The 27,897-nt window shown below is 56.0% G+C and overlaps 2 protein-coding genes across 2 annotated transcripts; both read left to right on the forward strand.

The window, feature by feature from the left end:
* Positions 1–298: 298 nt before the first annotated feature.
* TIMM50 (translocase of inner mitochondrial membrane 50) lies at positions 299–10,151 on the forward strand. The gene is made up of 11 exons (XM_038767323.1): positions 299–414; positions 4,238–4,373; positions 4,543–4,574; positions 6,124–6,145; positions 7,195–7,253; positions 7,345–7,464; positions 7,560–7,664; positions 7,760–7,858; positions 8,830–8,986; positions 9,394–9,500; positions 9,861–10,151. The coding sequence occupies exons 1-11, from the start codon at positions 301–303 to the stop codon at positions 9,960–9,962; spliced, it is 1,053 nt and encodes a 350-aa protein (XP_038623251.1). The 5' UTR covers positions 299–300; the 3' UTR covers positions 9,963–10,151.
* Positions 10,152–11,693: 1,542 nt separating this feature from the next.
* DLL3 (delta like canonical Notch ligand 3) lies at positions 11,694–26,958 on the forward strand. The gene is made up of 8 exons (XM_038767673.1): positions 11,694–11,771; positions 15,395–15,685; positions 18,401–18,458; positions 18,724–18,981; positions 20,183–20,544; positions 22,521–22,743; positions 25,284–25,938; positions 26,898–26,958. The coding sequence occupies exons 1-8, from the start codon at positions 11,694–11,696 to the stop codon at positions 26,956–26,958; spliced, it is 1,986 nt and encodes a 661-aa protein (XP_038623601.1).
* The last annotated feature ends 939 nt before the right edge of the window (positions 26,959–27,897 follow it).

Consider the following 27,897-nt stretch of genomic DNA (forward strand, 5'->3'; position numbering starts at 1 on the left):
ATGCCTCTGCTGCCCTGTCCTGATTGGCCGCCGGGGAGGCCCCGCCCCTGCGCCGCTTCCATTGGCCGATTCCGCCCCTGCCCTGATTGGCCGCCGGGGGGAGGGGCGTTTCATTGAGCGGAGGCCCCGCCCTTTCTCCGCTTCCATTGGCTGATGCCTCTGCTGCCCCGCCCCGATTGGCCGCCGCGGTAGCGGTTTATTGACGGGAGGCCCCGCCCCTGCGCCGCTTCCATTGGCCGACGCTGCCGCTGCCCCGTCCTGATTGGCCGGCGGGGGCCCGGCCGGCGGTTTCGGAGGAAGATGGCGGTGTCGTTGGTGTCCCGGAGCCTGGTGGGGGGGCTGCGGGCCGCCGCCGCCGCCGCCGCCCGGGGCGCCAGGGGTCTCTGCGCCACACCCGCACCGACGCAACACCAGGTAATAATCACCACCCGCTGGGGGAAGCGCTTACTACGGGCCAACCACTGTTCTGAGCGCCGGGGAGGATCCAAGGTGATCAGGTTGTCCCACGTGGGGCCCCCAGCCTTCATCCCCATTTTACAGGTGAGGTCACTGAGGCCCACAGAATAGTAGTAATAATGATGGTATTTGTTGAGCACTTACTTTGTGCCAAGCACTGTTCTGAGCACTGGGGGGATGCAAGGTGATCAGGTTGTCCCACGTGGGGCTCCCAGCCTTCATCCCCATTTTACAGAGGAGGTCACCGAGGCCCACAGAATAATAGTAATAATGGCATTGGTTAAGCGCTTACTATGTGCAAAGCACTGTTCCAAGCGCAGGGGGGGATCCAAGGTGATCAGGTTGTCCCACGTGGGGGCCCCAGGCTTCATCCCCATTTTACAGAGGAGGTCACTGAGGCCCACAGAATAGTAGTAATAATGATGGTATTTGTTGAGCACTTACTTTGTGCCAAGCACTGTTCTGAGCACTGGGGGGATGCAAGGTGATCAGGTTGTCCCACGTGGGGCTCCCAGGCTTCATCCCGATTTTACAGATGAGGTCACTGAGGCCCACGGAATAATAGTAATAATAATGGTATTTGTTGAGCACTTAGTTTGTGTCAAGCACTGTTCTGAGTGCCGAGGAGGATCCAAGGACATCAGGTTGTCCCACGTGGGGCTCACAGGCTTCATCCCCATTTTCCAGATAGGGAACTGAGGCCCAGAGAATAATAATAATGATGGCATTTGTTAAGCGCTTACTATGTGCAAAGCACTGTTCTAAACTCTGGGGGGGCGGATCCAAGGTGATCAGGTTGTCCCACATGGGCTCACAGTCTTCATCCCCATTTTATAGTTGAAGTCACTGAGGCCCAGAGAAGTTAAAAGTGACTTGCCCGAGGTCACACAGCAGACAAGTGGTGGAGCCGGGATTAGAAGCCATAATAATAATGGTATTTGCTAAGCACTTCTATGTGCGAAGCACTGTTCTAAGCGCTGGTGGGGGGGGGGGGGGCATCCAAGGTGATCAGGTTGTCCCACGTGGGGCTCCCAGTCTTCATCCCCATTTTACAGAGAAGGTCACTGAGGCCCAGAGAAGTGAAGTGACTTGCACAAAGCCACACAGCAGACAAGTGGCAGAGCTGGGATTAGAACCCATAAAAATAATGGTATTTGTTAAGCGCTTACTATGTGCGAAGCACTGTTCTAAGTACTGGGAGGGATACAAGGCGATCAGATTGCCCCATGTGGGGCTCACAGGCTTCATCCCCATTTTACGGATGAGGGAACTGAGGCCCAGTGAAGTGACTTGCCCAAGGTCACACAGCAGACAAGTGGCGGAGCCGTGATTAGAACCCACAACCTCTGACTCCCGAGCCCGGGCTCTTGCCGCTCAGCCATGCTGCTGCTTCTCAGATTGTCTCTCTCTGTTGCCGATTTATAATAATAACAATGATGGCATTTATTAAGTGCTTACTATGTGCAAAGCACTGTTCTAAGTGCTGGCGTAGATACAAAGTAATCAAGTTGTCCCACTTGGGGCTCACACACTTAATCCCCATTTTACAGATGAGGGAACTTGAGGCCCAGAGAAGTGAAGTTATTACTCTACTTATTTATTTTATTACTCTATTTATTTATTTTATTTGTACATGTTTATTCTATTTTGTTAATATGTTTTGTTTTGTTGTCTGTCTCCCCCTTCTAGACTGTGAGCCCACTGTTGGGTAGGGATCGTCTCTATATGTTGCCAACTTGGACTTCCCAAGCGCTTAGTCCAGTGCTGTGCACACAGTAAGCGCTCAATAAATACGATTGAATGAATGAATGAATGAAGTGACTTGCCCAAAGTCACACAGCTGACAGTTGGCGGAGCCGGGATTTGAACCCATGACCTCTGACTCCAAAGCCCGGGCTCTTTCCACTGAGCCACGCTGCTTCTCTACTTCCCAAGCGCTTAGTCCAGTGCTCTGCACACAGTAAGCGCTCAATGGAATCAATCAATCAATCAGTCGTATAGAATGAATGCACGAGTGAGAGATACCCAGGCGTCCCGGCCCTGGGCTAAATTCTTGACAGTCTTCTAGACTGAGCCCACTGTTGGGTAGGGACCGTCCCTCTGTGTTGCCAACTTGGACTTCCCAAGCGCTTAGTCAATCAATCAATCAATCAATCGTATTTATTGAGTGCTTACTGTGTGCAGAGCACTGGACTAAGCGCTTGGGAAGTCCAAGTTGGCAACATATAGAAGGGGGAGACAGAGAACAAAACCAAACATACTAACAAAATAAAATAAATAGAATAGATATGTACAAGTAAAATAGAGTAATATTTTAGTATAGTCTAGAAGGGGGAGACAGAACAAAACCTAACATACTAACAAAATAAAATAAATAGAATAGATATGTACAAGTAAAATAGAGTAATAAATATGTACAAACATATATACAGGTGCTGTGGGGAAGGGAAGGAGGTAAGATGGGGGGGATGGAGAGGGGAACGAGGGGGAGAGGAAGGAAGGGGCTCAGTCTGGGAAGGCCTCCTGGAGGAGGTCACTCCCCCTTTTAGACTGTGAGCCCACTGTTGGGTAGGGTGTGTCTCTATATGTTGCCAACTTGGACTTCCCAAGCGCTTAGTACAGTGCTCTGCACACGGTAAGCGCTCAATAAATATGATTGATTGAGGTGAGCTCTCAGTAGGGCCCTGAAGGGAAGTAGGGCCTTGAAGCGCAGTGCTCTGCACACAGTAAGCGCTCAATAAATACGATTGATTGATTGATTGATTGAGGTGAGCTCTCAGTAGGGCCTTGAAGGGAAGTAGGGCCTTGAAGGGCCTTGAAGTCCAGTGCTCTGCACACAGTAAGCGCTCAATAAATACAATTGATTGATTGATTGAGGTGAGCTCTCAGTAGGGCCTTGAAGGGAAGTAGGGCCTTGAAGGGCCTTGAAGTCCAGTGCTCTGCACACAGTAAGCGCTCAATAAATACAATTGATTGATTGATTGATGGAGGTGAGCTCTCAGTAGGGCCCTGAAGGGAAGTAGGGCCTTGAAGGGCCTTGAAGCGCAGTGCTCTGCACACAGTAAGCGCTCAGTAAATACGATTGATTGATTGATTGATTGAGGTGAGCTCTCAGTAGGGCCTTGAAGGGAAGTAGGGCCTTGAAGGGCCTTGAAGTCCAGTGCTCTGCACACAGTAAGTGCTCAATAAATACAATTGATTGATTGATTGATTGATTGAGGTGAGCTCTCAGTAGGGCCTTGAAGGGAAGTAGGGCCTTGAAGGGCCTTGAAGTCCAGTGCTCTGCACACAGTAAGCGCTCAATAAATACGATTGATTGATTGATTGATTGAGGTGAGCTCTCAGTAGGGCCTTGAAGGGAAGTAGGGCCTTGAAGGGCCTTGAAGTCCAGTGCTGTGCACACAGTAAGTGCTCAATAAATATGATTGATTGATTGATTGATTGATTGAGGTGAGCTCTCAGTAGGGCCTTGAAGGGCCTTGAAGTCCAGTGCTCTGCACACAGTAAGCGCTCAGTAAATACAATTGATTGATTGATTGATTGAGGTGAGCTCTCAGTAGGGCCTGGAAGGGAAGTAGGGCCTTGAAGGGCCTTGAAGTCCAGTGCTCTGCACACAGTAAGCACTCAGTAAATACGATTGATTGATTGATTGAAGTGAGCTCTCAGTAGGGCCTTGAAGGGAAGTAGGGCCTTGAAGGGCCTTGAAGCGCAGTGCTCTGCACACAGGAAGCGCTCAATAAATACGATTGAATGAATGAATGAATGACTTTCCCGCCCTCAGGTCGCCGGGGAGCAGCAGCAGCAGCAGCAGCAGCAGCAGCGCGGGCCAGAGACCTCGGGTTATGCCAAGAAGCTGGCCCTCTGGTTGGCGGGGGTCCTGGGCGCCGGCGGGACCGTTAGCATCATATATGTCTTCGGTGAGAGGCCCCGGGCCTTCCAGGAACACGGAGCCCCCCGCCCCGTACCCCCACTCTCCGGAGGAGGAGCCCCCCAACTCCCTTCCCGGCTCCCCACGGGCCCCCCGACTCCCGCGTCGATCCGCAGCCCCCGTCATTCACCCCCTCCTACCCCCTCCTCTCCCTGCAGGAAGCAATTCGGTGGATGAACGTGGCATCAAGGTGAGGAAGACTGGGTGGACAGGGGATCGCATGAGGGGGAGCTTGCCCCTTCTTCCCTTTGTACCCCTTCCCCATTTCCGGGCAAATTGAAACCTGTCAATTGCTTATGAAAGACCCGCTTAGCACCTCTCCCCCTTCCTCTTCCTCCGCCCTCCCCCATCCCGGGACCGATGGAGGAGCCGTACCCCCTTTGATCTTGCACTAGCAGGTTTGGGACCCCGGGGAAAGGGTCTCTTCTCCCTCTGGACACCACCCCGCCTCCAGCTCTTGCAGTGGGCTGTAGCGATAGTGGTAGTAATAGCAATGGTGGTGGCATTTATTAAGTTCCCAGTATTGGGAAGTACAAAGTAACCGAGTGACGCAGTTCCTGTCCCATAAAGAAGCAGCCGCGTGGCTCAGTGGAAAGAGCACAGACGTGGGAGACAGAGGTCATGGGTTCTAATCCCGGCTCCGCCACGTGTCTGCTGTGCGACCTTCTAGACTGTGAGCCCGTTGTTGGGTCGGGACCGTCTCTATATGTTGCCGACTTGGACTTTTCAAGCGCTTAGTACGGTGCTCTGCACGCGGTAAGCGCTCAATAAATACGACTGAATGAATGACCTTGGGCAAGTCACTTAACTTCTCTAAGCCTCGGTCACCTCACCTGGAAAATGGGGATGAAGACCGTGAGCCCCACGTGGGACAACCTGATCACCTTGTATCCCCCCCAGCGCTTAGAACAGTGCTTCAGACATAGCGCTTAATAAATGCCATCATTATTCATCATCATCATCAATCGTATTTATTGAGCGCTTACTGTGTGCAGAGCACTGTACTAAGCGCTTGGGAAGTGCAAATTGGCAACATATAGAGACAGTCCCTACCCAGCAGTGGGCTCACAGTCTAAAAGGGGGAGATAATAATAATATAATAATAATAATAATATAATAATAATAATTATTATTAGTGCTTCAGACATAGCACTTAACAAATGCCATCATTATTATTATTATTATTAGTGCTTCAGACATAGCACTTAACAAGTGCCATTATTATTATTATTATTAGTGCTTCAGACATAGCACTTAACAAATGCCATCGTTGTTATTATTATTATTATTATTACTATTATTATTATTAAAGGAACTTTCTCTCTAATGAGGGGTGGTGGGGACAAGCCTAAAGACGTATACAAATAAAAGTACCGAACTGCATGTACACTAAACAGTCATACCCAAGGGGAGATGCGAGCTTGTCGTGGGCAGGAATGCGTCAGTCTGGTGTTGTACTTTCCCAAGCGCTTAGTACAACGCTTTGCTAGTAAGCGCTCGATAAATACGATTGAATGGATGTAGGGGGGGCGGGGCCCCACGAAGCAGTCCCCGATCCCCCTCACATCATCATCATCAATCGTATTTATTGAGCGCTTACTGTGTGCAGAGCACTGCACTAAGCGCTTGGGAAGTACAAGTTGGCAACATATAGAGACGGGCCCTACCCAACAGTGGGCTCACAGTCTAAAAGGGGGAGCATCTCACATCTCTCGCTGTCTCTCCTCTCCCCCATCCAGATCCCCGATGAATTTGACAATGGTGAGTCCGGCCTGGCCCCCCCCAACCCCCGGCAGACAGGGTGGACACAGAGAGGGGGGCGGGCACCTGGGGATCGAACTGTCCGGCCCCCTCTCCCGATCGGGCTTGGCGTGGGGGTGGGGAAGGGGGGTGACAGGGAGGAGGTGGGGGGCAGCTGGCGGGCGGCCCCAGACGGCATCTGAAAGGAGCAGATGTCTGGGATGGTGTTGGGGGGGTGGAGGGGTGTCCAGATGTCACCTGACCTGCTGTTGTGGTCTGGGGGGGCGGCTTCGGCCCCAACCTCCTCCTCCCGACTCCCCAATGTGCTCCCACCCATCCTGCAGGCTGCTGTCCTCCCCCTGCAGCCCCAAACTCAGGGACCCCCCCCAGCCCAAAGCTTCGCCTCCTACTAGCCCCCTCCCCGCACCCGGCTTCCGTATGGAAGCCCCCTCCCACCCGTCCTGCAGCCTGCTGTCCTCCCCCTGCAGCCCCAAACTCAGGGACCCCCCCGCAGCCCAAAGCTTCGCCTCCTGCTAGCCCCCTCCCCGCACCCGGCTTCCGTATGGAAGCCCCCCAAGACCCTCCGCAGGGGAAGGAGCAGAAGGCAAGCCCGACAGCTTGCCACCCCCACAAAGCCACAGCCTGCCGCCCTTCCTTTGCCCCCCCTTCCCAGTCTGTCCTCACCTCCGCATCAGGGGTCCCTGCTGTGTTGCTTAAGGGAGGGGTCCCGTGGGGGGGAAGCAGGCTGCGGCGGCGGTGGCGGCCCCCCACCCCCTGTAGTTCTGCCCAGTGCCCTCTGCTTTCCCCAGCTGCTCTGGGAATCTCCATAACAATCAGCCTCCCAGCTGGACGCTGGAAGGCCACTTGGGAAGCCAGCAATACCGGCCCTGGGCCTCTTCCCCCCCAGGCCCCAAGGACCAGAGCCGCTGGCTGGGATGATGCGAGTGTGTAGCCTCCGGCCCCACCCTCCCCGCCCTGAGTGTGAGGCGGCCGGTCTGGGGGTCCAGGAGCACGGGAGTGGGGACCCCCCGCCACCCGCCTTTCTGCCACCCCTCGTCTCCCCTTCCCAGACCCGATCCTGGTTCAGCAGCTTCGGCGGACGTATAAATACTTCAAGGATTACAGGCAGGTGAGCCCCCCGCCCCGCCGTCCCCCACCCCTCCTGCCGCCTGGTCCCGTCACCTTCATCCTCGGCCCCAACCGTGCCCCTCCCCACCCAGATGATCATCGAGCCCACCAGCGCCCGCCTGCTCCCGGACCCCCTGCGAGAGCCCTACTACCAACCGCCCTACACGCTGGTGCTGGAGCTGACGGGCGTCCTGCTGCATCCCGAGTGGTCGGTGGGTACGGGGGCGCGGCGGGGGCGCGGGGGGGGGGGGGCACGGAGGAGCCGGGGGCCCAGCCGCAGGGGCCCGTCGTGTCCCTCTGCCCCCAGCTCGCCACCGGTTGGCGGTTCAAGAAGCGGCCGGGCCTGGACAGCCTCTTCCAGCAGCTGGCCCCGCTCTACGAGATCGTCATCTTCACCTCGGAGACGGGCATGGTGAGCGGGCGGGGGGCGGCGGCGGCGGGGGAGGAGGAGCGGCGGCGGGGCGCCCGGCCGGCCTGGGTGACTCTCCCCCACCCCCCGCCCCGCAGACAGCCTTCCCCCTCATCGATAGCGTCGACCCCCACGGCTTCATCTCCTACCGGCTCTTCCGGGACGCCACCCGCTACGTGGACGGGCACCACGTCAAGGTGCGACCCTGCGCAGATGCGCCCCAGCCCCCCGGTATCCGGCCTCCTCCTCCTCCTCCCTCGACCCCCTCCCCACCGGTACCGGACCCTTCGGCCTCCTCCCCACCACTTCAGTAATAATAATAATGATGATGGCATTTATTAAGCGCTTGCTCTGTGCAAAGCACCGTTCTAAGCGCTGGGAAAGTTACAAGGTGATCAGGTTGTCCCACGGGGGGGCTCACAGTCTTAATCCCCGTTGTACAGATGAGGGTACTGAGGCCCAGAGAATAATAATAATAATAATGATGGCATTTATTAAGCGTTTACTATGTGCAAAGCACTGTTCTAAGTGCTTGGGAAGTTACAAGGTGATCAGGTTGTCCCACGGTGGGGCTCACAGTCTTAATCCCCGTTGTACAGATGAGGGAACTGAGGCCCAGAGAATAATAATAATAATGATGACATTTATTAAGCGCTTACTATGTGCAAAGCACCGTTCTAAGCGCTGGGAAAGTTACAAGGTGATCAGGTTGTCCCACAGGGGTGCTCACAGTCTTCATCCCCGTTGTACAGATGAGGGAACTGAGGCCCAGAGAATAATAATAATAATGATGACATTTATTAAGCGCTTACTATGTGCAAAGCACCGTTCTAAGCGCTTGGGAAGTTACAAGGTGATCTGGTTGTCCCACGGGGGGGCTCACAGTCTTCATCCCCATTGTACAGATGAGGGAACTGAGGCGCAGAGAAGTGAAGGGACTTTCCCAAAGTCACACAGCTGACAAGCGGCGGAGCCGGGATTTGAACCCCTGACCTCTGACTCCAAAGCCCGGGCTCTTTCCACTGAGTCACGCGGTACCCGGCCCTTTCACCTCAGTATCCAGCCCCTCGGCAGACTCGGTTGTGGAGTCAAGGAAGGGCCGGGGCTCCCCCCGACCACCTCCCCCCAAACCCCCATCCATCCCATCCTCCCCCCCGTCCTCTGGCAGGACATCTCGTGCCTGAACCGGGACCCGGCCAAAGTGGTGGTGGTGGACTGCAAGAAGGAGGCCTTCCGGCTCCAGCCCTACAACGGCGTGGCCCTGAAGAAGTGGGATGGAAACTCGGACGACAGGACGCTCTTTGACCTCTCTGCCTTCCTGAAGAGTGAGCCCCCTCCCTCAGCTCCTCCCGGGCCCTCCCTCCTCCCCCTCCCTCGCGGCCTGTCGAGTACTGGAGGGGAGAGGGTTGTGCGGGTGGCAAATGGAGCGTGTCTTCATTCATTCAGTCGTATTTATTGAGCGCTTACTGTGTGCAGAGCACTGGACTAAGGGCTTGGGAAGTCCAAATTGGCAACATATAGAGACGGTCCCTACCCAGCAGTGGGCTCACAGTCTAGAAGGGGGACTACTTGATGCTACTTGATGTCTTCTGTCATCACCATCATCATCATCTTGTCCCCTCCCCGGCCCAGGAGACGGGCCGGGGGTCGCGGGGTCCCACCTCGCCTCTCTGTGTTGGGCTGGGCCCTGGGTGGTGACCCCGGTGTCCCTCCCCCCCAATCCCCCCGACAGCCATCGCCCTGAACGGCGTGGAAGACGTGCGGACGGTGCTGGAGAACTACGCCCTTGAGGAGGACCCTCTGGAGGCTTTCAAGCAGCGGCAGTCCCGCCTGGAGCAGGTGAACCTTGGGGAGGGGGCCCTCCCGGCAGCCCTGCCCCCAGTGGGGAAACTGAGGCGGGGAAGCCTGGGAAGCCTTCCGTTTCCCTCCTCCTTCCCGAAGCACTGTGGCTCAGTGGATAGAGCCCGGGCTAATCCCGCCTCCGCCACTTGTCCGCTGTGTGACTTTGGGTGAGTCACTTCTGTGGGCCTCAGTTCCCTCATCTGTAAAATGGGGATGAAGACCGTGAGCCCCACGCGGGACAACCTCATCACCTTGTATCCCCCCCCCAGTGTTTAGGACAGTGCTTGGTACATAGTAAGGGCTTACTTAACGAATGCCATCATTATTGTTCTCCTCTCCCCCGCCGGGACCCCGCAGGAGGAGCAGCAGCGCCTGGCCGACCTCTCCAAGACGAAGAACCAGCAGCTGTTCCTCGGCTCCCTCACTAGCCGCTTCTGGCCCCGCTCCAAGCAGCCCTGAACCGGGCCGGCCCCCGCTCTGGACTCCCGCAGCCCCCCGGCCCAGCCCCGGGGCAGGGGGCTCCCAGCCCCGGCCGGCCCCAGAGAACTGTTGAGCGGCAGCCTGGGCCACCGCGGTGCCCGGAGGGTGCCAGCCCAGGGACTCGGTGGGGGGGACCGGACCGGACCCCCCAACACACAATAAAGTCAGTGGCTGAGTTCTGTGTGGGGAGTGCTGTGGAAGGGGCCGGGGCAGGGCTCGGGGGGCAGCGGCTGGAGCCCGGGACCCCCGTCTTGGCTCCCCACTCCCGGCCCCTGCTTGGCTTCCGTATCCCGGCTCTGCCACGTGTCTGCTGTGTGACCTTGGCCGAGTCACTTTCTGCTCCTTCCTGAGGTGGAAGAGGTGAGCTGGGAGTCCGGACACCTGGTTCCTCCCTGCCCCGGGTGCCAGTTTTCCCACCCAGTCCAGCGTACTGGGAAGAGTTGCCACCCCTGGGGGACCCCAACAAGTCTCCAGTATAAAATCAGTCGTCACAGGCCTTTCCTCCCTTGGGCCGGCATCCCAAAGCACCGGCTGGCCCATCGCATTGTCCTCTGCAGCTGGAGGGAGCTGGGGGGGAGTGGGCTGCGGGCCCCCGGAGCAGGTGTGGGGGGGAGGGGGGGATGAGGAGGATGGGACCCCTCCCCTGGACAAGCTGCCGGGGGCGGGGAGGACCCCAGGGTCACACCTTGCATTTGCAGAAATTTTACATCCCCTCCCCTTCACACCTCCCCTGTTGCCGCTGGAAGCCCCCCAACCCCGCACCAAATGCTGCCCCTCCCACTCGGTGCCCTTTATGACCCCCAATAAAAGGAGGCCCCGAGTTGTGGGGGGAAAGGGGGGCGGCTCAGCAAGAGCACACAGACCCCTGAATACATAGCATGGCCAGAAGCAGCGTGGCTCAGCGGAAAGAGCTCGGGCTTGGGAGTCAGAGGCCATGGGTTCGAATCCCGCCTCCGCCACATGTCTGCTGTGTGACCTTGGGCCTCAGTTACCTCATCTGTAAAATGGGGATTAAGACGGTGAGCCCCACGTGGGGCAACCTGATCACTTTGTATCCCCCCCAAGCGCTTAGAACAGCGCTTTGCACATAGTAAGCGCTTAACAAATGCCAACATTATTATTATTATGGGTTCAAATCCCAGCTCTGCCAATTGTCAGCTGGGTGACTTTGAACAAGTCACTTCTCTGGGCCTCTGTTCCCTCATCTGTAAAATGGGGATGAAGCCTGTGAGCCCGATGTGGGACAACCCGATTACCTTGTATCTCCCCCAGTGCTTAGAACAATGCTTGGCACATAGTAAGGGCTTAATCATCATCATCATCAATCGTATTTATTGAGCGCTTACTATGTGCAGAGCACTGTACTAAGCGCTTGGGAAGTACAAATTGGCAATGTACAGAGACAGTCCCTAATAAATGTCATCATTATTATTATTATTATTAGGTCTTCACCAGCAGAATGGGGGGGTGGGCCATTGGGCGTCCCCAGGGTGGAGGGGCCCGGTGGGAGGGGGCCGTGAGCAGTTTGGGGGGCGAGGGGGGGGCTGTAGGGGTGAAGTTTGGGGGCCTCGAGGGGCACCCGGCTGGCGGCAGGCAGATGGCATCATTATCATACAGCTGGTCCAGCCGGCTCCGGCCCCTTCCCCCATCATCCCGGCGGCTCCAGGCCTGCTCCAGGGCTCCCAGCCATCCCAAAGGGGTGGGGGTGGGATGAGCCCCCCACCCCCCAGGACGAGGCTCCCTAATTATTCTGACCACGAGTTATTTAGTTCCTGCGGCTTCATCAAAGTCCTGGAGGGGGGTGGGGAGAGAGGATGTGTTGAATCCCCCCCATTCGGACCCCACACCCCATATGTGAGCCCACCTTTTAGACTGTGAGCCCACTGTCGGGTAGGGACTGTCTCTATATGTTGCCATTTTGTACTTCCCAAGCGCTTAGTACAGTGCTCTGCACATAGTAATTGCTCAATAAATACGATTGATGATGATGATGATGATTAAAGGCGGCAGGTCCCACTGGCCTGAACTACGAACAGTGTGGATTTATGCTGGCAAGAGTCGTGCTTTCCCAATGTTTCATTCATTCATCCATTCAAGGGTATTTATTGAGCGCTTACTGTAATAATAATAATGATGATGATGGCATTTATTAAGCGCTTACTATGTGCAGAGCACTGTTCTAAGCGCTGGGGAGGATACAAGGTGATCAGGTGACTCAGAGACAAAGTGAAGCAGCGTGGCTCAGTGGAAAGAGCACGGGTTTTGGAGTCAGAGGTTATGGGTTCGAATCCCAGCTCCACCACATATCTGCTGTGTGACCTTGGGCACGTCACTTAACTTCTCTGAGCCTCAGTTCCCTCATCTGGAAAAGGGGGATTAAGACTGTGAGCCCCACGTGGGACAACCTGATCACCTTGTACCCTCCCCAGCGCTTAGAACAGTGCTTTGCACATAGTAAGCGCTTAACAAATGCCATTATTATTAGCAAGTTGTCCCTCGGGGGGCTCACAGTCCTAATCCCCATTTTACAGATCAGGGAACTGAGGCACATACTAAGCACTGTGCTAGGCGCTTGGGAGAGGCCACTACAATGCAGGGGAGACTACTGGTGTACACTAGGGATTATTTTGTCATATTGTCATATTTTCCATAGGGAAAACGGGGATGAAGACTGAGAACCCCACGTGGGACAACCTGATCACCTTGTATCCCCCCCAGGGCTTAGAGCAGTGCTTCGCACATAGTAAGCGCTGAACAAATGCCATCATTATTATTCTTATTACTGGTTTGTTTAGGGGAAGGCGCTGGTTTTCCCTGGAAGTGTCCCTTCCGTGGGGATTTGTCCAGGGGGAGGGGATGGGGAGGGGGCGGGCCCAGTGCTCAGGCTCTGTCATTTGGGCTATAAAGGGCCGTCCGGAGGCGGAGCCCCCCAGACCCGAAGGCGTCCGGCCCGGGACCATGAGGCCCCGTCTGAGCCCTTCGCCCCCGCCCCCGGCCCCGCGGCTCCTCCCCCGGCTCCTGCCCCGGCTCCTGCCCCTTCTCTGCCTCCCCATGGTGAGATCAGGCTGCTCGGGGGGACGTCGGGTGGGAGGGAGGGGGACCCGGGCCTTGGGAGAGGGGAGAGAGGGGCTGGGGCCGTCGGGTGGGAGGGAGAGGGCCTGGGGCCGTGGGAGAGGGGACAGGGGCTGCGGCCGTCGGATGGGAGGGAGAGGGGCTGGGGGCGTTGGAGAGGGGAGAGGGGCTGGGGGCTTGGGAGAAGAGAGAGGGGCTGGGGGCGTTGGAGAGGGGAGAGGGGCTGGGGGCTTGGGATAAAGAGAGGGGCTGGGGGCGTCGAAATGGAGGGAGAGGGGCTGGGGGCGTTGGAGAGGGGAGAGGGGCTGGGGGCTTGGGAGAAGAGAGAGGGGCTGGGGGCGTTGGAGAGGGGAGAGGGGCTGGGGGCTTGGGATAAGAGAGAAGAGCTGGGGGCGTCGAAATGGAGGGAGAAGGGCTGGGGGCGTTGGAGAGGGGAGAGGGGCTGGGGGCTTGGGAGAAGAAAGAGGGGCTGGGGGCGTCGAAATGGAGGGAGAGGGGCTGGGGGCACTGGATGGGAAGGAGAGGGGCTGGGGGCGTTGGAGGGGGAGAGGGGCTGGGGGCTTGGGATAAGAAAGAGGGGCTGGGGGCGTCGGAAGGAGGGAGAGGGGCTGGGGGCGTTGGATAGGAGAGAGAGGCTGGGGGCTTGGGATAAGAAAGAGGGGCTGGGGGCGTCGAAATGGAGGGAGAGGGGCTGGGGGCCTCGAATGGGAGGGAGAGGGGCTGGGGGCTTGGGATAAGAAAGAGGAGTTGGGGGCGTCGAAATGGAGGGAGAGGGGCTGGGGGCGTCGAATGGGAGGGAGAGGGGCTGGGGCCGTTGGATAGGAGAGAGAGGCTGGGGGCTTGGGATAAGAAAGAGGGATTGGGGGCGTCGAAATGGAGGGAGAGGGGCTGAGGCCATTGGATGGGAGGGAGAGGGGCGGGGGGCGTCGGAATGGCAGGAGAGGGGCTGGGGGCGTTGGAGAGGGGAGGGGGCTGGGGGCTTGGGGTAAGAGAGGGGGGCTGGGGGCGTGGGAGAGGGGAGAGGGGCTGGGGGCTTGGGATGGGGAGGGGGCTGGGGGCGTCGGCATGAAGGGAGAGGAGCTGGGAGCGTTGGAGAAGGGGTGGGGGCGGCGAATGGGAGGGAGAGGGGCTGGGGGCGTCGAGAGAGACTGGGGGAACTGGAGGGGAGGGAGAGGGGGCTGGGGAAATTGGAGGGGAGGGAGAGGGGCTGGGGGCTGGGGAGAGGGGCTGAGGCGCTGGATTGGGAGGGAGAGGGGTGGGGGGCGTTGGAGAGAGGTTGGGGGCGTCCAATGGGAGGGAGAGGGGGTGGGGGACCCTGGATGGGAAAGGGGGGGGGCTGGGGGGTTGGTTAGGGGAGAGGAACTCGGAGCTTGGGATAGGGGACAGGGGGTGGGGCCGGTAGGATGGGAGGGAGGGGGGCTGGGAGCCTTGGAGAGGGGCTGGGAGCGTTGGAGAGGGGCTGGGGGCGTCGGATGGGAAGGAGAGGGGCTGGGGGCGTCGGATGGGAGGGAGGGGGCTGGGGGCACTGGATGGGAGGGAGGGGGCTGGGAGCGTTGGAGAGGGGCTGGAGGCGTCGGATGGGAAGGAGAGGGGCTGGGGGCGTCGGATGGGAGGGAGAGGGGCTGGGGGCGTCGGATGGGAGGGAGAGGGGCTGGGGGCGTCGGATGGGAGGGAGGGGGCTGGGAGCTCTGGAAGGGAGGGAGAAGGCTGGGGGCGCTGGGTGGGAGGGAGAGGGGCTGGGGGCGTTGGAGAGGGGAGAGGGGCTGGGGGCGTCGAAAGGAGGGAGAGGGGCTGGGGGCGTTGGATAGGAGAGAGAGGCTGGGGCTTGGGATAAGAAAGAGGAGTTGGGGTGTCGAAATGGAGGGAGAGGGGCTGGGGCGTCGAATGGGAGGGAGAGGGGCGGGGGCCGCTGGATGGGAGGGAGAGGGGCTGGGGGCGTCGGAGAGGGGAGGGGGCTGGGGGCTTGGGGTAAGAGAGGCGGGCTGGGGGCGTCGAAATGGAGGGAGAGGGGCTGGGGGCGTCGGAATGGAGGGAGAAGGGCTGGGGGCGTTGGAGAGGAGAGAGAGGCTGGGGGCTTGGGATAAGAAAGAGGGGCTGGGGTGTCGAAGTGGAGGGAGAGGGACTGGGGGCGTCGAATGGGAGGGAGAGGGGCGGGGGCCGTTGGATGGGAGGGAGAGGGGCGGGGGCCGTTGGAGAGGGGCTGGGGGCGCTGGATGGGAGGGAGGGGGCTGGGGGCGCTGGATGGGGGGGAGGGGGCTGGGGGCGCTGGACGGGGGGGGATGGTGGGAGGGGGTCCCGTGTGTCGCCGTGAGTGAGGGCGGCCGCTGTTCCCCCCTCAGGTCCGCCCGTCCGGGGTCTTCGAGCTGCAGATCCACTCCTTCCGCGCCTTGGGGCGGGGGGCCCTCGGGGGCGGCCCGTGCGGGGCCGGGGAGCGGGCCGGGGGCGGGGGCGGGGGCGGCGGCCCCGGGCCTTGCCGCCTGTTCTTCCGCGTTTGCCTCCAGCCCGGCCCGGCCGCCGGCGGCCCCGCCCCGCCCTGCACCTTCGGGGCGGCCCTCAGCGCCCCCCACCCCGGACCCCCCACCCTGGCGGCCAGCGACCCCATCCGGGTCCCCTTCCACTTCAAGTGGCCGGTGAGAGCCCCCCCATCCCCTCCCCTCCCCTCCCCTCCCCATGTCCGGGCCCCCCAACCGCCGGCCCCACCTCTCCTGGGCCCCTTAATCGGATTTATTGAGCGCTTACCTTGTGCAGAGCCCTGTGCTAAGCGCTTGGAAGAGGGCAATTCATTCATTCAATCGTATTTAGTGAGCGCTTACTGTGTGCAGAGCACTGGACTAAGCGCTTGGGAAGTACAAAAAGCGTGGCTCAGTGGAAAGGACCCCGGGCTTTGGAGTCCACTGTTGGGTAGGGACTGTCTCTATGTGTTGCCAATTTGTACTTCCCAAGCGCTTAGTACAGTGCTCTGCACATAGTAAGCGCTCAATAAATACGATTGATTGATTGATTGAGTCGGAGGTCATGGGTTCAAATCCCAGCTCCACCACTTTTTCATTCAGTCGTAAGACTGTGAGCCTACTGTTGGTAGGGACCGTCTCTATACGTTGCCAACTTGGACTTCCCAAGCGCTTAGTCCAGTTCTCTGCACACAGTAAGCGCTCAATAAATACGATTGATGATTGATTGAGCGCTTACTGTGTGCAGAGCACTGTGCTAAGCGCTTGGGAAGTCCAAGTTGGCAACACTTGTCAGCTGTGTGACTTTGAGCAAGTCACTTCACTTCTCTGGGCCTCAGTTCCCTCATCTGTAAAGTGCGGATTAAGACTGTGAGCCCCACGTGGGACAACCTGACCACCCTGTAACCTCCCCAGCGCTTAGAACAGTGCTTTGCACATAGTAAGCGCTTAATAAATGCCATCATTATTGTTATTATTACAAGTCGGCAACATATAGAGACAACAGCGGGCTCACAGTCTAGAGCGGGGAGACAGACCACAAAACAGAACATGTGGACGGGTGTCAAGTCGTCAGAACAAATAGAATTATTAAAACTAAATGCACATTATTAACAGAGTAAATAGAATAGTAAATATGGACAACTAAAATAGAGTAATAAATCTGTACAAACATACTCCGCCTTCTAGACTGTGAGCCCACGGTTGGGTAGGGACCGTCTCTATATGTTGCCAACTTGGACTTCCCAAGCGCTTAGTACAGTGCTGTACACACAGTAAGCGCTCAATAAATACGATTGAATGAATGAATATATACAGGTGCTGTGGGGAGGGGAAGGAAGGGTGGGGGATGGGGACAGACACATTCCCTGCCCAAACGAGCTTACAGTCTAGAGTTACTACCACACTTTCCGTGTGCAGAGCACTGTGCTAAGCGCTTGGAAGAGGACACTATAACAGACACATTCCATGCCCAAATGAGCTTACAGTCTACACTTACCGTGTGCAGAGCACTGTACTAAGGGCTTGGGAAAGTACAATAAAAGAAAGCTTGGAAGACCCGATTCCTGCCCTCAAGCACCTTCAAATCCAGAGGGCGAGATAGATTTGAAAAATAAATTACGAGGCAGAGTATAAAGACATAAGTGTTACGGGGCTGGGGTTGGAATAATAATAACAATTATTATGGTATTTGGTAAGCGCTTACTGTGTGCTGGGCACTGTTCTAAGCGCAGGGGTAGATAAAGATAATCAGGTTGGACACAGTCCCTGTCCCACATAGGGCTCATAGAAGGAGTATCAAAGCGCTTAGGGAGTTCAGACCCTAATTAATTAATTAATTAATCGTATTTATTGAGCATTTGCTGTGTGCAAAGCACTGTACTGAGCGTTTGGGAGGGTACAATACAACAAGAGAGCACGGGCTTAGGAGTCAGAGGTCATGAGTTCAAATCCCAGCTCTGCCCCTTGTCGGCTGCCTGACTTTGGACAAGTCACTTAACTTCTCTGTGCCTCAGTGACCACATCTGTAAAATGAGGATTAAGATTGTGAGCCCCACATGGGACAACATGATCACCTTGTATCCTCCCCAGCGTTTAGAACAGGGCTTTGCACATAGTAAGCGTGTAACAAATACCAAAATTATTAATTATTATTCCCTGCCCACAACGAGCTTACAGTCTTGGTGGTGGCGGGGGGCAGACATTAATATAAATCAGTAAATTACAGATATGGACATAAGTGCCGTCAGGCTGGGAGGGGGGATGAACAAAAGGAGCAAGGCAGGGCGATGCAGAAGGGGGTGGAAGAAGAGGAAAGAGGGCTCAGTCAGGGAAGGCTCCTTGGAGGAGATCATCATCATCATCAATCGTATTTATTGAGCGCTTACTGTGTGCAGAGCACTGTACTAAGCGCTTGGGAAGTACAAATTGGCAACATAGAGAGACAGTCCCTACCCAACAGTGGGCTCACATGAGTCTACACAATAAGGCTTGGAAGGAGGGGGAAGTCATTATCCGTTGGATTTGAGGAGGGAGGTGTCCAGACCCACAGGCATAAGCGCTCAATAAATACGATTGAATGAATGAATGAATGAATTTGCTATTCTGTTTATTTTATCATGTTAATATGTTTTGTTTTGTTGTCCATCCCCCCTTCTAGACTGTGAGCCCGCTGTCGGGCAGGGACCGTCTCTATATGTCGCCAACTTGTACTTCCCAAGCGCTTAGTCCAGTGCTCTGCACACAGTAAGCGCTCAATAAATACGATCGAATGAATGAACGAACGAATGAATGAATGGATATACAACTCAGAGGGGAGAATGGTCATTGTCAGCTCTCCTCCCGGGTCCTTCCCAGATTTGTCCTCTCACCCTCCCCTCCGCCCCTCTTTTCCAGGGCACCTTCTCCCTCATCATCGAGTCGTGGCGGGCAGAGTCGGGGGAGCCATCCACAGGTGAGGGGCAGGGAGGGGATGGGGTGGGGGGGGGACTGAGCGTGAGAGACCCCCAAAGCCCACCTAAACAAGACTCCCTTTTCCCGGGTCTTCGTCCCCGCCACGGCTCCCACTCCTGCCGGGTCTCCTCTTATCCTTCTTGGGGGGCAAGGCTGGGGTTGTGGGACTAGAGCTGGATGGGTTTGCTGGGTTGGGGGGCAGAGGGGGACGGTCTCCCAGGTTCCCCGCACTGACCAGTGTGCCCCCCGGCCCCCGGCCCCTCCAGAGGACGCCCAGAACCTGATCAGCCGGCTGGCCACCCGGCGACGCCTGGCCGTGGGGGAGCCTTGGTCGCAGGATGTGCACGTGGGGGAGGGCGGGGAGCTGCGCTTTTCCTACCACGTGCTCTGCGACCCCCACTACTACGGGGACAGCTGCTCCCGGCACTGCCGGCCCCGGCACGACGCCTTCGGCCACTACAGCTGTGACGACGAGGGAAACAGAGTCTGCTTGGAGGGCTGGCAGGGAGAATACTGCTCTGAGCGTGAGTCCCCCCCGGGGAGAGGCGAGACCCAGGACCCCCTTGATTCACAGCTTTTAGACTGTGAGCCCACTGTTGGGTAGGGACCGTCTCTACAGGTTGCCAACTTGTACTTCCCAAGCGCTTAGTACAGTGCTCTGCACACAGTAAGCGCTCAATAAATACGATTGATTGATTGATTGATTCCCCCCTCAGAGTTCCCTCCAAGCCCCACCCATGCAACCAACTCCCAAGCCTCTTTGACCCCATCCCCTAAAACAGAAACCTCCAGGATCCCCACCCCAAGGACCCCCACAGAGGCCAGGCTCAGCAGAGGAGTGAGTTTTTATTTTGTTTTAATGGTATTTGTTAAGCACTTACTACGTGCCAGGAACTGTACAGGCTAGATGGGAGGTTGGACCCCCATGGGGCTCTCAGTCTTAATCCCCATTTTACAGATAAGGGAACTGTGACACAGAGAAGTGAAGTGGCTTGCCCAAGGTCACAGAGCAGACAGGTAGTAGAGCCAGGAGTAGAACCCAGCTCCTTCTAATTCCCAGGCCCGATCTCTCTGTCCATTTGCCCACACTGTTTCTCATGTTGCCAACTTGTGCTTCCCAAGCGCTTATTAGTACGGTGCTCTGCACACAGTAAGCGCTCAATAAATAGGATTGAATGAATGAATGAACGTTGTCCAAGCCTCCCCCCGTTTCCCCCCCCCGCTCTCTCCCGAATCCTCCTGGGGCTGGGACTTCCGCTTCCAGATGGTGGGGGTCGGAGGGCTTGGGATTGGGGTGAGGGGAGTAGGCCGGACCTTCAGAGTCCCCACGGGTCCTTGCTGCTGCCCCCCCTTTCCCCGATCCCCCCGGGACTGGGGCGTACTCTGCTCCCGGATGGCGGGTGGTCGGAGGGCTCGGGGGGCAGATCATCAATCATCATCAATTGTATTTATTGAGCGCTTACTATGTGTAGAGCACTGTACTAAGCGCTTGGGAAGTACAAATTGGCAACATATAGAGACAGTCCCTACCCAACAGTGGGCTCACAGTCTAAAAGGGGGAGAAACTTCAGAGTCCCCGTGGCTCCTCGCCACCATCCCCTGCTCCACCTCCTCCCTTCCCGATCCCCCCGGGGCCGGGGTGACCCCTGCCCCCGGAGGGTGGAGGGGCCGACCGGACCTCCGGGGTCCCCTCGGGTCCTCACCGCCGCCCCCCGCCCCCCACAGCGTCCTGCCTGGCCGGCTGCAGCGAACAGCACGGGTTCTGCGAGCGCCCCGGGGAGTGCCAGTGCCGGCCGGGCTGGCAGGGCCCGCTGTGCCGGGACTGCGTCCGCTACCCGGGCTGCCAGCACGGTTCCTGCGCCCAACCGTGGCAGTGCCGCTGCCGCGAGGGCTGGGGTGGCCTCTTCTGCAGCCAGGACCTCGACTACTGCGCCCACCACGGGCCCTGCGCCCGCGGGGCTACCTGCACCAACGCCGGCCCCGGCGGCTTCACCTGTACCTGTCCCCCCGGCTTCTCCGGCCGCCTCTGCGAAGTGGACGCCAACGAGTGCGACAGCAACCCCTGCGCCAACGGGGGCAGCTGCAGCGTGAGTGGCCCCCGGCCCCCGCGCTCCCCCAGCCTCGTCCGGGGCTGACCTTTGACCCCCGGCCCCCACGAGGGCTGCCCACCCTCCCGATTGGCCTGACCCCCTTCCCTCCACGTCCCTGTGCCAGCGCTACCAGCTGCAGTCTCTGACGTCTAATCCATTTCCTGAATGATGATTGTGCAGGGAGCTGCGCTAAGCTCTTGGGAGAGTAATCGATCAATCAATCAATCGTATTTATTAAGTGCTTACTGTGGGCACAGCACTGTTCTAAGCTCTGGGGAGGATACAAGGTGATCAGGTTGTCCCACGTGGGGCTCACAGTCTTCATCCCCATTTTCCAGAGGAGGTCACTGAGGCCCAGAGAAGTGTACATATTTATTATTCCATTTATTTATTTATTTTACTTGTACCTATCTATTCTATTTATTTTATTTTGTTAGTATGTTTGGTTTTGTTCTCTGTCTCCCCCTTCTAGACTGTCAGCCCACTCTTGGGTAGGGACTGTCTCTATGTTGCCAGCTTGTACTTCCCAAGCGCTTAGTCCAGTGCTCTGCACACAGTAAGCGCTCAATAAATACGATTGATTGATTGATTGATTGATTGTACAGATTTTTTACTTTATTTTACGTGTACATATTTACTATTTTGTTAATGATGTGCATATAACTTTAATTCTATTTGTTCTGACGATTTTGGCACCTATCTACGTTTTGTTTTGTTGTCTGTCTCCCCCTTCTAGAATATACATATATATATGTATATATATATATTCTATATATTATTCTATATATATATATTATATATTATATAATATATATTTTATATATATATATAATTCTATGTATTTATATTGATGCCTGTTTACTTGTTTTGATGTCCGTCTCCCCTCTTCTAGACTGTAAGCCCGGTTTGTGCAGGGATTGTCTCTCTTTAGTGCTAAATTGTACTTTCCAAGCACTTAGTACAGTGCTGTGCACACAGTAAGCGCTCAATAAATACGATTGAATGAATGAAGTGACTTGCCCAAAGTCACACAGCTGACAGGTGGCGGAGTCGCGATTTGAACCCATGGCCTCTGACTCCCGAGCCCGGGCTCTTTCCACTGTGCTTACTGTGGGCACAGCGCTTTACTAAGCACTTGGGAAAATACAGTACAACAGTAAACAGTGACAGTCCCTGTCCACAACAAGCTCACAGTCTAGAGGTGGAGAGACAGACTTCAATACAAATAAATAAAGTTGTAGATAATAGACGAGCCCACTGTTGGGTAGGGACCGTCTCTGTATGTTGCCAACTTGTACTTCCCAAGTGCTTAGTACAGCGCTCTGCACACAGTAAGCGCTCAATAAATACGATTGATTGATTGCTTGGTTGATTGATAAGTGCTGTGGGACTGGGACGGGGGGAAGGACAAAGGGAGTAAGTCAGGGTGACCCAGAAGGGAGTGGGAGGTGAGGAAAAGTGGGGCTTAGTCTGGGAAGGCCTCTTGGAGGAGATGGGCCTTCATTTCATGGATCGAAAGCATTCTCGCTTTACTGTGAGCCCGCTGTTGGGTAGGGACCGTCTCTATGTGTTGCCAACTTGGACTTCCCAAGCGCTTAGTCCAGTGCTCTGCACACAGTAAGCGCTCAATAAAAACGATTGAATGAATATTTACTATTCTATTTTATTTTGTGAATATGTTTCGTTTTGTCGTCCGTCTCCCCCCTTCTAGACTGTGAGCCCACTGTTGGGTAGGGACCGTCTCTATGTGTTGCCAACTTGGACTTCCCAAGCGCTTAGTCCAGTGCTCTGCACACAGTAAGCGCTCAATAAATACGATTGAATGAATGAATGAGTGAATGCAGAGCACTGGACTAAGCGCTTGGGAAGTACAAGTTGGCAACATATAGGGACAGTCCCTACCCAACAGTGGGCTCACAGTCGAGAAGGGGGAGATAGGATTGACCGATTGGCCGCCCCTTCCGCCCCGGCAGGATTTGGAAAACGATTACGAGTGCACGTGCCCCCGGGGCTTCTATGGCAAGAACTGCGAGGTGAGCGCCATGACCTGCGCCGACGGGCCCTGCTTCAACGGGGGCAGCTGTGCCGGTGGCATCGGGGCCGGGGCCACCTATACCTGCCAGTGTCTCCCCGGTTTCCACGGCTCCAACTGCGAGAAGAGGGTGGACGGCTGCAGCCACGCGCCCTGCCGTAACGGTGAGCCCCCCGAGGGCACTGCCCAGGGACCCCCAGACCACGGGGAGGACAGGCCAAAACACTGGGGTCACCCACTACCCGGACAGACTCTCCTCATCCCATCCCATCCCTGATTCCTCCTCCCCTGGCCTTGATGGCAGGCCGGGCGAGCTGTGCCACTGGGCTTCTCCTCCCTAGTCCACCCGGATAATAATAATAATAATTGTGGTATTCCATTCATTCATTCAATCGTATTTATTGAGCGCTTACTGTGTGCAGAGCACTGGACTGAGCGCTTGGGAAGTACAAGCCGGCGACATCCCTGACCCTCCCCCTAATCCCTCCTCCCCTCGTCCCTCTGCAGGTGGGCTGTGCCCAGATAATAATGATAATAATTGTGGTATTTCATTCATTCATTCAGTCGTATTTATTGAGCACCTACTGTGTGCAGAGCACTGGACTGAGCGCTTGGGAAGTACAAGCCGGCGACATCGTGATCCTCCCCTTAATCCCTCCTCCCCTCGTCCCTCTGCAGGCGGGCTGTGCCCGGATAATAATAATAATAATTGTGGTATTCCATTCATTCATTCAGTTGTATTTATTGAGCGCCTACTGTGTGCAGAGCACTAGACTGAGCGCTTGGGAAGTACAAGCCGGCGACCTCCCTGACCCTCCCCCTAATCCCTCCTCCCCTCGTCCCTCTGCAGGTGGGCTGTGCCCAGATAATAATGATAATAATTGTGGTATTTCATTCATTCATTCAGTCGTATTTATTGAGCACCTACTGTGTGCAGAGCACTGGACTGAGCGCTTGGGAAGTACAAGCCGGCGACATCCCTGATCCTCCCCCTAATCCCTCCTCCCCTCGTCCCTCTGCAGGCGGGCTGTGCCCGGATAATAATAATAATAATTGTGGTATTCCATTCATTCATTCAATCGTATTTATTGAGCCCCTACTGTGTGCAGAGCACTGGACTGAACGCTTGGGAAGTACAAGCCGGCGACATTCCTGATCCTCCCCCAATCCCCCCTCCCTCGCAGAGAAGTGCAGTGACTTGCCCGAAGTCACACAGCTGACAAGTGAAACAGAAGCACAAGCAGCGTGGCTCAGCGAAAAGAGCCCGGGCTTTGGAGTCAGAGGTCATGGGTTCTAATCCCGGCTCCGCCAGTTGTCAGCTGGGTGACTTTGGGCAAGTCACTTCACTTCTCTGGGCCTCAGTGACCTCACCTGTAAAATGGGGATTAAGATTGTGAGCCCCCCGTGGGACCACCTGATCACCTTGTAACCTCCCCAGCGCTTAGAACAGTGCTTTGCACATAATAATAATAATAATGGCATTTATTAAGCGCTTACTATGTGCAAAGCACTGTTCTAAGCGCTGGGGAGGTTACAAGGTGATCAGTAGGGCTCCCTTCAAAGCCCTACTGAGAGCTCACCTCCTCCAGGAGGCCTTCCCAGACTGAGCCCCCTCATTCCTCTCGCCCTCCTCCCCCTCCCCATCCCCCCCGCCTTACCTCATTCCCCTCCCCACAGCACCTGTATATGTGTATATATGTTTGCACACATTTATTACTCTATTTTATTTGCACATATTTATTCTATTTATTTTATTTTGTTAATATGTTTGGTTTTGCTCCCTGTCTCCCCCTTCTAGCCTGTGAGCCCGCTGTTGGGTAGGGACCGTCTCTCTACGTTGCCAACTTGTCCTTCCCAAGCGCTTAGTCCAGTGCTCCGCACACAGTAAGCGCTCAATAAATACGATTGACTGATTGATTGATTGAATAGCTGGAGGAGCTGAGCAGCGCGGCAAGCTCTGGCCCCAAGTGTCCAGTGCTGGGACCGTCTCTCGATGTTGCCAACTTGGACTTCCCAAGCGCTTAGTCCAGTGCTCTGCACACAGTAAGCGCTCAATAAATGCGATTGATTGAATAAATATGATTGAAGGAATGAATCAGGTTGTCCCACGGGGGGGGCTCACAGTTTTAATCCCCGTTTTCCAGATGGGGTAACTGAGGCCCAGAGAAGTGAAGCAGCGTGGCTCAGTGGAAAGAGCACGGACTTTGGAGTCAGAGGTCAGGGGTTCAAATCCCGGTCCCGCCCCTTGTCAGCTGTGTGACTTTGGGCAAGTCACTTAACTTCTCTGGGCCTCAGTTACCTCATCCGTAAAATGGGGATGAAGACCGTGAGCCCCCTGTGGGACAACCTTATCACCTTGTAACCTCCCCAGCGCTTAGAACAGTGCTTTGCACATAGTAAGCGCTTAATAAATGCCATTATTATTATTATTATTATTAAGTGAAGTGGCCAAAGTGACCCAGCTGACAGTTGGCGGCTGTACCAACCCATGACCTCCGACTCCGAAGCCCGGGCTCTTTTCCACTGAGCCCCGCTGCCTGGGTCTGGGTGGGAGCTTAGTAGCATCATCAGTCGTATTCATTGAGCGCTTACTATGTGCCGAGCACTGTACTAAGCGCTTGGGAAGGACAAACTGGCAACACATGGTACGTCTCTGGGCTCCCCCTGAGCCGTGTTCCTCGCCCCCGTCCCCGTCCCTCCTCAGGCGGGCTGTGCCTGGACCTGGGCCGGAGCGTGCTGTGCCGCTGCCGCCCGGGCTACGGCGGCGCGCGCTGCGAGCGGGACCTGGACGACTGCGCGGGGCGGCCCTGCGCCAACGGGGGCACCTGCGTGGACGGCGCCAACACCTTCCGCTGCTCCTGCACCCTGGGCTACGGCGGCCGCGACTGCCGCCAGCGGGCCGACCCCTGCTCCCCCAACCCCTGCGCCCACGGCGGGCTCTGCTACGCCCACTTCTCCGGCCCCGTGTGCGAGTGCCCGGCGGGCTACATGGGCCCCCGCTGCGAGTTCGAGGTGCGGCCCGGCGGCCCCCCGCCGCCCCCCACCCCCGCCAGCCGTCGAGGGACCCCCTTCTCCCCATCCGTGGGCCTGCCCTTCGCCCTGGGGCTCCTGGGGCTGGGGCTGGTAGGGGCCGTGGCCCGGCTGGCCTGGGGGTGGGGGACCCGGAGGGCTCCCCCGGACACCGTTAACAACCTCAAGGGACAGGAGGCCGGCGGCGGCCTCGACGCCCCGGACGCCGGGGTCTCCCCCCTGCTAGCGGCCGCAGCCTTCGGTGGACCTAGCTGGGGAGGGGCTGGGTGGACGCAGAGGAGGCTGGAGACCCTGCCGGGCCCTCCCGGGGGCCGGAGGACAGAGGAGAAGTGAGTATGGGGTTGGAGGAGGGGGCGGGTGTGTTCGTGTGTTGCCCCCCACTCACTTAAGCGCCCCCCTCAAATCACCTATAAATCCCGCCCCCACTCCGGTGCCTGCTTTGGACCTGAATTTTGGCCTCGTCAGTAGAGGACACCTGCCATTTACAATAATAATAATCAATCAATCAATCAATCGTATTTATTGAGTGCTTACTGTGTGCAGAGCACTGTACTAAGCACTTGATAATAATAATATTATTATATAATGTAATATATATTCTATCATATATAATATATTTATATATATTATATAATATATTTATACATAATATATTACAGTGTAATATTTTATATTACATTTTAATGCAATATTTTATTGTGCGTTATGATGTTATGATATTATCATTATATAATGTACTATATAATTATATTATTATATAATGTAAGGTTATTATAATATATTATAACATTATAGTGCACAATAAAATATTGTATTAAAATATAATAATGTTGTTATATAATAATTATATTATTATAGTAATATGATAATAGTAACGATGGCATTTATTAAGCACTTACTATGTGCAAAGCACTGTTCTAAGCACTGGGTAGGATACAGGGTGATCAGGTTGTCCCACGGAGGGGCTCACAGTCTTCATCCCCATCTTACAGATGAGGTAACTGAGGCACAGAGGAGTTAAGTGACGTGCCCAAAGTCACACAGCTGACAGTTGGCGGAGCCGGGATTGGAACCCACAACCTCTGACTCCAAAGCCCGGGCTCTTTCCACCGAGCCACGCTGCTTCTCCGATCGTGGATTTGGACAGCTCCCACCGCTCCCCGAAGCCTGATTTCTTCGCGGCCCCACTGCCCGATTTCTTTGCTCTTGCAGGGACCGGGCTCCGAAGCCGAGAGGCAGGACTCCCGAGTTTGAATTGTAACCCCCCCAGCCCCCTCATTTTCTACAGGATCGGGGAGGGCATCTTCAACCCTTCCCGCTTCCCACTTTCCGCCCCTAGGAAAGGCTAGTAGGTTCACCCACTCTGGTTGGCCAGCTGACAATCCTTCCAGTAGTCCTTCCAGTCCTTCCAGTAGTCCTTCCAGTCCTTCCAGTAGTCCAAGCCCCCGCTCCCTCGCCCCTCCGCTGGTGTAGAGAGCAATTAATTGATCCTCTTGGCTGAGCCTCCTGCTTGGTCCGACGCATTAAGTGGAAAAGTTGGAGCTGGAACTGGAAGGGAGAGCGGGACGGAAGTCAAGGAGGCCATCGAGGCCAGGAGTGGGCCGCTCACCCCTGGGGATCTCCAAGCACTTTACGGGCCGGACTCTTGCAGGGGGCACTAAGGCAGAAAGAGGGAAAGGAGGATCCCGGATTCCAAACTCCCAGAGATGCCTCCTTTCATTCATCATCAATCGTATTTATTGAGCGCTTACTATGTGCAGAGCACTGGACTAAGCGCTTGGGAAGTACAAATTGGCAACATATAGAGACAGTCCCTACCCAACAGTGGGCTCGCAGTCTAAAAGGGGGAGACATTCATTCATTCATTCAGTCGTATTTATTGAGCGCTTACTGTGTGCAGAGCACTGGACTAAGCGCTTGGGAAACTACAACAATAAACAGGGACATTCCCTGCCCACAACGAGCTGACAGTCTAGAGGGTTCTTGGGTCATTGTTCGCTTTCCCCTGCCTCTGTCTGGGGTAGCCCCTTCCCCCAAGCCTCTCTGCTTTTCCCGTAGTCCCGGCAAGCTGGATGGAGGCTGGCGAACCTCCTCTAGGGCCAACCTCTCTTAATAATATAATAATAATAATGGCATTTATTAAGCGCTTACTGTGTGCCAAGCACTGTTCTAAGCGCTGGGGAGGTTACAAGGTGATCAGGTTGTCCCACGGGGAGCTCACCCCATTTTACAGATGAGGTAACTGAGGCCCAGAGAAGGGAAGTGACATGCCCAAAGTCAGACAGCTG

Source organism: Tachyglossus aculeatus, chromosome 26 (assembly GCF_015852505.1).
Source record: "Tachyglossus aculeatus isolate mTacAcu1 chromosome 26, mTacAcu1.pri, whole genome shotgun sequence".
Classification (NCBI taxonomy): domain Eukaryota; kingdom Metazoa; phylum Chordata; class Mammalia; order Monotremata; family Tachyglossidae; genus Tachyglossus; species Tachyglossus aculeatus.